Source organism: Pyrgilauda ruficollis, unplaced genomic scaffold, assembly GCF_017590135.1.
Source record: "Pyrgilauda ruficollis isolate IOZ18807 unplaced genomic scaffold, ASM1759013v1 scaffold8, whole genome shotgun sequence".
Lineage (NCBI taxonomy): Eukaryota > Metazoa > Chordata > Aves > Passeriformes > Passeridae > Pyrgilauda > Pyrgilauda ruficollis.
In genome coordinates, this window is record NW_024529932.1 from 8,380,661 (window position 1) to 8,390,666 (window position 10,006).

At 42.9% G+C, this 10,006-nt stretch overlaps 1 protein-coding gene across 3 annotated transcripts; it reads left to right on the forward strand.

The window, feature by feature from the left end:
• Positions 1–917: 917 nt before the first annotated feature.
• On the forward strand, positions 918–9,307 carry MSANTD4 (Myb/SANT DNA binding domain containing 4 with coiled-coils). 3 transcript variants are annotated; one of them, XM_041487383.1, is made up of 3 exons: positions 918–996; positions 4,877–5,505; positions 7,343–9,307. In XM_041487383.1, the coding sequence occupies exons 2-3, from the start codon at positions 5,044–5,046 to the stop codon at positions 7,916–7,918; spliced, it is 1,038 nt and encodes a 345-aa protein (XP_041343317.1). In that variant the 5' UTR covers positions 918–996; positions 4,877–5,043; the 3' UTR covers positions 7,919–9,307. The 3 variants fall into 3 exon arrangements, with proteins under 3 accessions (XP_041343317.1, XP_041343316.1, XP_041343318.1); XM_041487382.1 differs by lacking the exon at positions 918–996 and adding an exon at positions 2,089–4,204; XM_041487384.1 differs by lacking the exon at positions 918–996 and adding an exon at positions 2,089–4,111.
• Positions 9,308–10,006: the final 699 nt, after the last annotated feature.

A 10,006-nucleotide genomic window follows, 5' to 3' on the forward strand; every position in this document is an offset into this window, starting at 1 on the left:
AATATCCCAGTATTATATATGTCAGTAGTGTGGCACGGTCTTGCTATGCTACTCCTCACCATTCTCTTTTTTTAACTGGATTTTCAGTACACAGTGGACAAGTATGGCAGCAAAACTATTTACCTGCTAGCAAACTGATAAACGAATAGTTGGCTGGAACCGGAAAATACCATTTTAGGGAGAATTGTAGTTTCATCGCAGTTATGATCCCTTAAAGCTGTATTAATCAAACATCCGCCGGTCCAGTGAAAGAACTTGGATGTAACACAGGAGACAAGGACCAGACACATCTTGTGTGGCGGAGGGGGCGAGGAGCCCAAGCCCGAAAGCTCCAGGAGAGCCTTTTGTGTGTATATTCACCACATCAACGGCGTGCCGCAGCGCTTCCCGAAAACTACTTTTATTTCTTTAATTACAGGATGTGATAGACGTCATTTTTCCGTTTTAATCACAAACTGCGAAGTTGAGGACGAACAGCCGGTTGCCGCGCGCTCGCTCTGGGCAGCAGCTAAATAAACCTGGCGACCACACCGGTAGCTTATGCGCGGTTATCCCGCACGGTTAACCCGCACGGTTAACCCGCACGTTTCGGCTGCTCCTGATTCTCCGTCCCTCCGTCCCTCGCAGACCGCCGCCGAGAGGCACCGAGCCCCGCCCCACCCCGCGCCGCGCCCTCCGGCGAAGCGGCAGCACCACACCCACCCCGCAGAGCGTCCCTCGCTGAGGGGGGCGGGCCGCCACAGCCTGCAGCCAATCACTGACACGCCTGGGGAAGACAAGCGGCGAGTACAGCCAATGGCTGCGCGCGGCGCGGCCCCGCCGGCGGAGGAGTGATGGGGATTCCGGCCCGCCTGGCGCGGCAGGGCGGGGCGGGGGAAGCGGCGGACACCGAGCACCAATAGGCGAGCGGAGAAGAGTGACAGGCAGGCAGCTCGCCCAATGGGAGGGCGGTGGCCGTTAAAGGGCCGGCGGCCCGGAGGGGAGCGCCGGGCGCAGGTGAGTCGTGCGCGCGGCCCCCGGGGACCGGGCGGGGCGGGCAGCGGCACCGGCGCCGGCCCGGGGATGGGGCGGCCGCTCCCCCCGCGGCGTGTGGGCCGCCCCCGCCGCACCCGCGGGGGTACAGCGGTGGGGCTCCGCCGCCCTCGGGCCCTGGGGGTGATGAGGCGATTGCCCACCGTCTTCTCTCCCCACGGGGAGCCCCCGTTCCTATTTCTCCTCCCGGGGGAGTCGCAGGATCCCGCCGGCCGGCGAGGCCGTGGCTTGCAGCGGGCCCCACGGGCCCATCTGCTCCGCGGGCCTCGGGCTGTGCTGGCCGGGCAGCCGGCCGTGCCCCCGCCTCCCTTTGTTGGCGCCTTGTTGCTTTCCGTGCAGCGCCCCGGGTGGGACGGCGCTGAGCCCGACCCGCGGCCGTGCCCGGCCTGGCGCTGCCTGCGCGGGAGGCGCTGGGACCCGGCCTGCTGCTGCCCGGCCTGGCCGTGAACGGCATGGGCAAGGGGAGCTCCGGCCTCATGCGCCTGTGCCTTCAACTGCCTGAATCCCCGGCTGCTTCCCATCTTCCGCTCTTTCTCCCTGCTTCGTTAAGTTATCCTTTTAGGTGCTGTTGGTTCCCTTCTGTGCCTGCTTTTTCGTCTGTGTAAACCGCGGGCTTCTTGCAGGGCTGTGTTGGGTGATGTGGTGTGCAGGGCCCAGACCCTCCTGTACTAAAAACCTTTGTACAAAAGCATAAATTGCTCCAAGCCGATGTAGCCATCTGTTAGGAATCACAAAAAAGTTTTCTAGAAAGCCTTAGGCAGAAGATACTCAAGACCCTAAATTTGTTGAAGAAAACTTAGAGATTGTAGGTCCTTGTAATTTAAATGTTGTTGGTTTTTTTTGGTTTTTTTTTATTCAAGCATAAGCCGTAAAAGTTTTTTTTCAATAAAATCAAGACACCATCTTTTGTAAAAAGTAATGATTTTTGTAAAATTCGAGTTTGGTGCTAGCAACAGGCTTCCACTCCTGGTGAATGCATGGATCTTTTTGTTAGCTTCATTGTTTGTTTGGTGCATTTGCTATTTTTTTTTTTTTGGTTTTTTTTTGTTGGTCCAACATGTGGTCAGACAATAAAGTGTGAACAAAGGAGACAGAAAAGATAGAGGCAGAATGAGGATGCTTCTGTCTTTAACTATGCCAAAGGTATTCAGTATATGCATATTCTGTCTGTTTATCGAGTGTCCAGCTTAGTTTTACAATACTTGTTTCTTTCCAACCCCAACAGTTTGTTTTTCTTTTGTGAAGTGATGACACCCTTCTTGATGACAGGTTGCTTTTGGCCTGACAGGCCCAAAATCAGAGCTCCACGTTGCCATCATTTCTGGAAGACCTTGAAGACATTTATGACGTCATCAGAATTGGTTTTTTTTTAGCCAGCGCTTCACGTTCCTACCCAAACTGTCAAAGTATGCATTTTGCACTGCAGTTCTCCCCAGCTTCTTGTGCACCTCCTCACTGGCAGAGCGCAGGAAACTGAAAAGTCCTTGGTTTAAAGTAAGCACTGCTTAAGCACAGCCAACACATTGGTGTGTTGCCAATATGAGTGGCACACTAATCCAAAACACAGCATCGTCCCAGCTACTAGGGTGAGCATTAATGCTGTCCCAGCTGCTGAGGTTGGGAATATTAGGTTTTTTCCTGTAGCTATCTAGAAGGTGTACAAATCCTAGCATATTTACATTCCCGTCTCTTAGGTACTTTGAGTATGTAATGGCTCATTTTTCCTCATTAAAGAGTAATATCCTGGAGACCATCTGGCAATGTTAAGAACTGACTATCCCAAACCTCAGCTTTTGTTAGATAATAATGTTTTTTAATTAATATATCAGATAGGTACACAGAGCCATCTTTGGGAGTAAATATACTGTTAAGACAATTCACTAACTCCATTTATATTAATTAGAAATGCTTTGTTAAGGACAATTCCATGTGCTTTCAAAAAGGAAAGAGTTAAAGAGGCAGGATGTCCTTACCAATTGGAAGTTGATAGTCATGAGCTTGAAAATATATAGGTTTTGCTGATGTTTCACTGGGAAAGTTTGGCTTGTATCAGATGTGTTCTAGCAAAAGTTTTAAATAAAGTCTAAAAGAACACTTCACCTAGTAAAGGAATTGGATGCCAATAGTTTCCAAGTTAGTATTGCAGTTCTTAAAGGTTATGTCCTTGGCTTATGGCATAAAATCCAAAACTGAGATTAGACACCTAACAAAGCGTGGCTGGGGAGATGAGTCAGGTGATCCTGAGCACCTGACTCATGAGCAGGGCGCTGGTGCAAGGAGCACTGAGCCGGCCCAGAGGGTAGCTTGACATTTGCATGCTTTAACTCTCAGCCCTCTCCAGAGCTAAGGAGAAAGCTTACCTGTCAGCATTTTCCTTGTTGATGTAGAATTGTATTTGGAATCCTGTTTATGTTTTGTTTTGTTTTTCTGTGTTTGTTGGCTATGAAAGAAAACACAGATGTGGAAAGCTGCAAGTGAGCCGCTTATTTACAGTCAGTAGTATATCGGAGATGAAGAACAATGTCTAAACTACTAGACCTTGTTCCCCAAGTGGGGAGTTGTAGTGCAGTGTGCTGACGTGTATGCTTTAACCAAGTTTAGGGAGAACAATAGGAGGAAAAATACTTAGTAATTTAAGAATCCTGTATAGCTGGGAGGGGGTTATTTAAGAATTAAGTCCATTAGTTAGTAACAATTGAATCTATAATCTGGAAGCCATTTCCCTTCAGGTGAACCAATATCTCTACTGCATGAACAGTGAACAAACAGCAGCTTGAAGCTGCCTGTAGTGTACAGTGAATCCCTGGCCCACTTGACTTAAAGCCTTTTAAGCCTGCCTGCAGTGGTAGGTAACATGGTACAAAAGACTGTTCAAAATAATCCTAAATTGAACCAATTGCCAAGCAGTCTGTGATGAAGAACCATTTTTGAGTCTTAGTCTTTGCTTCCAGGATTTGGTGGATTGTTTTGGTTTTTTTTTGGTAATATGATCTGTTATTAATGTAGTAATGATAGTCATTGCTGTGTTAAAAATCCCCTCACTCTCCACTTCTCTGCAGAGTTGCACACAGTCTGTCAGGTGAATTATGGAGATTCATGTTCTCTTCAGCATCAGGCGTGGGACCAGCTGGTGCTGAGGGGAGAGCACTGGATGAGCTGTAAAGCTGCCATGGTATCTGACATGAGATGTTCAGCAGCCTGAGAAGGACATGGAGGGTTTTACCATGGGCATATCATGACTTAAATCTATTTTCTGTTAAAATGTCTCTAATGAATGACATTTGTTTGAACTAGTTATTTTATGACATTCAACGGGATTGCTCCAGTTCTTTTATTTATGATTATGTTAAATTAAAAGAGCCTCAAAAATGTCAACTTTTCTTATTAATTTACTTTTTTTAAAATGAAAATGGCATCTTATTTTAAATGTGTCTCAGAAATTTCAGTCCCCTAAACATTTCATGGTTTTGAAGTAACTTCTTTTGTAAATAGTTGAGCATTCAAACTGAAATATGTGTGTCAAATTTCAATCTTAACTGACTGACAAAACTCTTAAAAGCTGAAGTAAAATATTTGTACTTCTGTAATGGAAATACCAAATCAACCTTAACAGTTTGTGACATGGATATATTAATATATCCATTGTTTTATAATTTATTGGAGATGAGAGGAAGTATCTATGACTGCTTTGTATTGAAAGTTTAACAAAATGGTTTTCCTTTATCAAATAAACAGTTATTTCAAAATACGCATTCCTTAAATGATGACTTAGGAGTCAAGTTGTTAAATGAAAATATCTGGTGTATACCTTGGAGATTTATCTTGTTTGCTCTTTTTCTCTTAGGAAGCCTGACAAATAGAAAAATACAACAAAGTGAAGAGAAAATTTACTTCATGAGAACTGAGCTCTGCTTTCATTTGCTTTTAAATTTATTTGTATTAGTAGCTGATTAGTGTCAGATCATCTCTGTAGTCTGCTGTGGTGAAATTACTAGGTTAAGTCTGGAAAAAATGAAACAGTTAAAAAGAAAAAGAAAAAGCAATTTTAGTGTTCAGGAAACTCAAACTCTCCTTAAGGAAATCAGAAAAAGGAGAGAAGTACTCTTTTCGAAGCAACTTAATACAACAATTAATGAGATGAAACGGAAAGCTTGGGAGGAAATAGCAGAGTGTGTGAATGCTGTAGGTGAAGGAGAGCAGAGAACAGGGACAGAAGTGAAAAGGCGATACCTTGACTGGAGAGCACTCATGAAGAGAAAACGTCTGAATGCAAACATCAAAGTAGTAGGTGCTGGGTTTCATCTTCCTTCATCCAATTTAGATGACTCTCTCAATGAAGACATGGATGAGAAAATGGGATTTGCAATTGAATCTAGTTTTGAGTGGCAAAATATCACTGACTTCAGAGAAGCTGGTGGATCTTTAACAGAAATCAAAGTAGAAGAGGAAGAGGAAGACCCACAGAATTTTGAAGTGAGTGACTGATATACATGAGCTGTATGCAATATGGCCTTTGCTTCATTTCAGCATAAGGCTTTTTACTGTGTTGCTTCATAGCATCTGTTTCTGTTTAGTTCTGAATGTGTGAATTAAACTGTAGAAATAAATATAATTCCGAGACATGATATTCAAATCCAGCAACTTGGAATTGTCTGTAAGGTCTTAGATGTTGATTACTGATTTGATATCCCTAAACTTTGAGTATGTCTTTGTACGTGTATTTTCCATTTGTGTGTGACACAGAGAAGAATTAGTTGAGTCAATGCAAGGAAAATGCGCTGTTGAAGGAAACTGGTCATTTTAGTATTCAGAGTACCTGGGTAGGTGAACGGAGAAGTGCTTATCTTTAACAAATGAAAGTAAATGTTACCTGCAGGTACAAAAAGGAATAGATTGCAGAAAGAAATATGATACAGAAAGAAATATGGTACTGCTTGCATTTCTTGAAATGAACCTAATGGAGATGAAAACATTACTTGAATTAGTCAGTCGGCCTTTTCTCTCTGTCAGAATTTTCTTGTGAATTTGGCAAGCAGTAGTGGATTCTATAGACAAGTTGATACTTGTAGTAGTACTGTGACTGTCCTGGGATAGGCAGCCAGCTGGAGTGCAGTCAAATGTTGGGATAGTTTTGCTGTTCTCTTTAAACACATAGTTCTTTTTTCCAAAAGGGGTACTGAAACAATTTTGTGTGGGGTATTTTATTGCTTTCTGGTTTTTTTGGGGGGGGGGGGTTTTTTTTTTTTTTTTTTTTTTTTGTTTTTTTTGTTGTTTTTTTTGTTTTTTTTTTTTTGTTTTTTTTGGGGTTTTTTTTGTGTTTTTGTTTTTGTTTTTGGTTTTTTTTAGTGGAAGGAGTAGGGAGGCAACTCCTGTCTTAACTCCGTTGATATGTATGCTGGGAGCAAACCAGTGTAAGCTGTTAGATGGTAGTGAGAACTGCTGTCAGACAGTGCTGAAGAGCAGTGTGTGTCTTCTCTAATGCTAGGGAACTGGCAGTGGCTCTCCTAGTCCTAAGGTTTTTCTGAACGCTTGCCTTCCTCAGTTTGCCTTTCTCTTGCAGCTTACATATTGGGAGACTAAATAAGAATAAATAAATTTATTTCTTTTGTACTATGAATTTGTAAGGGCTGTGATACTACATAAAATGTTACAGTCTGCTGAGAGCAGTGGTCCTAACCACCTCATCATGTGTCACAAATAGCTTTACAGCAAATGTGATAATAAAAAATGGTTAAACAAGTCCTGCTTGTTGACCCACTTAATAGAGTTGGAAGAGTTAGGAACGTGTGAAAAATGTCAGTGTTAAATGTTTTTTAGGAATGGAATAGCCTGAGTTTTTGAAGGTTAGGCTAGCTTACATAACACGTACCCTATGGATCCATCTGCTCTGATAAATAATTAGTCACAACAAATGCCTGGTGGCTTACATAAATGTCACTCAGCTCTATGAAAGGTAAGAACAACATATGGTCTTCTAGATCCAGTTTTTTATCAGTTGTTCTAAATTATCTGTAATAACTGCTGTATTTTCTGGATGTTTTTGTATGTGTACTGACAAGATTTTCTTTTTTTTCATTACCAGATATTAACTTGCAGATAAAGCCTGTTTCTCTTCCTGTATAATGATAAAAAAAAAAAATCTTCTGACATAGCATGGTTATTTCACAACATATACATTAAACACTTCTGAATTGCTTTAAAGATGATGAAAAAAGTGCAGTATGTTCTTTTCAGTCAAGTTGTATGTAACAAATTTGTTCTGGCCTAAAGACTGGAATGTAAGTCTTGTCTGTCGCATTCCTCTCTGCAGTTTCCTATTGAGGAAGAAGAAGAAATATTGTCATCAGTTCTGCCAGATTCAAAAAAGGAAAATGACCTACCAGACTTCCCCCACATTGAAGAGTTTGGAAATCTGAGCTCTGCTCAAGCTAGGCTAGCCTATGAAGATTCTCACTTGCTTATAAATCTGGAGAAGCAAAAGGTGGAGCTGGAGAAACAGCGACTGGACATCGAAGCCGAAAGGTTGCAAGTGGAGAAGGAGCGCCTGCAGATTGAGAAGGAGCGGTTGCGGCACGTTGACTTGGAGCGTGAGCGGCTTCAGATTGAGAAGGAGCGACTTCAGCTAGAGTGGGAGAAACTCAGGCTAGAGACTCTGCATGCTGAAAAACCCGCCCTGGAAAATGACCTCACCCAAACTGAAAAACCCATCATGCAGCCTCTGGATCTAGAAACTGAAAAGTTAAAACTTGAAAAAGAACGTTTGCAATTAGAGAAAGAGAGGCTGCAGTTCCTAAAGTTTGAGTCAGAAAAGCTGCAGATTGAGAAGGAGCGCTTGCAAGTGGAGAAGGAGCGCCTTCGAATTCAGAGAGAGGGTCACTTGCAGTGAACATCTCAGCTAAGGTGTCAACATTAGTGTTTTGATGTTTCTAAATTAGAAGTAGTTCTTTCCTTGATACTGAAACTGTCCTAGAGGCTTAACATTCTTCTGTTCAGAGTTGAATGTTGATGTTAAACTGAAAAAAAAAATGGTGCTCAATATGTCAGTGTGCCTACATAAATGATCTTATGTGTGAAGTTGCTTTTCAATGTATCAGAACTTAGTGTTATGTTCTCTTGTCTTCAGTATTGTGCAGTATTAGTTTGGTGTCCTCCCCTCATAGAGGCCTTGAGAAGAGTCCAGGCTGAACCTTGTACTTTTTGTCACTGTACTAACAGGAAGGAAGGATCAGAATAAATCATCGTTTGCTGTGAGGACATAGTGCTGACGATAGTCTATATGGTAAAGGAGTACAATTTCAGCAGAACACAGGAATACAGAGTCATTATGAGAGCGATTCATTAAATTTTATTCCCTCCCCCTCTTTCTTTTCTCCATCCCCATAATTGGGAAAAACAGTTGAAGAGTTATCTAGAAGTTAAAGTGCAAGTTAAATTCATTGCAGTTGTGTTTACTGTTGTTCCATGGCTTGAAATGAATGGGAGTGCAGAAAATAGGTTTGAGTTTTTATGGTGGTTTTTTTTTTTGTGACATTCATATTAGGCAAAGTTACACATCAGCCATACATACTATGAGCTGGCCTGTTGGTTTCACTAGGCCATTAATAATGCTGTATGGAGTAGAGCACCTGTGTTAGCATAGGACAGGGATTTACTGATTGATCAGGCATGCTGTCTAATGAGTCTGATGACCCCCTGAAGGAAATTGCTAGACCTTGTTTGTCCTTGGAAAGCAGTAGCTGGTGATAGGAATCTCAGAAATGGAGACTGAGCACAACCCAAGAACCTCTGAGTTTGAACGCTTCTACACTCACTGCTGGTTCTGCCTGGCCAGCACCAAGATCTGGCTGCAAGGCAGCCAGAAGACACTTCTGTGGCTCTCTGTATAATATATTTTAATTAAACAAACAGAAATGGTTAGTGCTGAAGGCTGTTAGTATTTTTCATAGGCAATGTAGTCATATAACAAAAAGCAAAAAAAAAAAAAAAGCCAAGGAAGGAAACTTTCTATTATTTCATATGTGTTTAAATCCCAACTGAGCCAGACTTCACCTCTCTCATCTTTCTGCAAGTAACTGTCTTGTTAACTCCATTGGAAATGTAGAACTGTGGGAAAAATAAGTCTAAACATATGTTGAGTGACTTAGGTGAATTTGTGTGCAAGTAAATAATATTTATACCACTACAGGTTTACTTTTATTCTGCAAAGATTATTTTTTTATTACTGAAACAGGCGTGCTTCTACAGTGGAAATAAATTTGACTACTACACTCCAAAATGGCTCTTGAGGCTTTCTTCACAGAGAAACTAGGCTACATCTGAAGAGAAGCCTGGGTACTGGACACTGCAGCACACCCAAGTTGCTGGTACCTGTATTCCCTGTGTAGTCAGTCAGAAAGATGAGGCACCTCAGAGCTGGACTTAAATCACCTGGGACTTATTTGAGAAAGGAAAAAGGAAGGAGATACCAACCAGCTAGATAAAAATGCCCTGGAGAAAGTTTCCCTGAGCTTTTTCTTCCTAAGTGTTGTGGGCTGACCTCAGTGGGATGCCAGGTGCACACCAATATTGCTCCATCACTCTTTAGCTGGACAGGGGAGAGACATCTAACAGAAGGTTCAGGGGTGGAGATAAGAACAGGGAGAGATCACTCAGCAATTACAATCACGGGCAAAACTGGCGTGACTTGGGGAAATTAGTTTGCTATCAATCAGTTAAGAGTAGAGTAATGAGAAATAAAACCAAATGTTTAACCACCTTTCCCACAGCATTCCCTTCTTCCCAGGCTTAACTTCACTCCTGACTTTCTCTGCCTCTCCCTGCAAGGGGTGCTGGAGGATGGGGAATGGAGACTGTGCTCACTCCAGCACATGCTGTCTCTTCCCCTCCTCCCTCAAGGGGAGGACTCCTCACATGTCCCCTGCTCCAGCGTGGGGTTCTTCCCATAGGAGACAGTCCTCCATGAATTTTTGTAACA

Bases quoted from the DNA above. Each gene is read 5' to 3' on its own strand.
- MSANTD4 (XM_041487383.1), top strand. From the start codon at position 5,044: ATGAAACAGTTAAAAAGAAAAAGAAAAAGCAATTTTAGTGTTCAGGAA. The intron at 5,506-7,342 runs GTGAGTGACTGA...TCCTCTCTGCAG, and splicing joins AAGACCCACAGAATTTTGAA to TTTCCTATTGAGGAAGAAGA.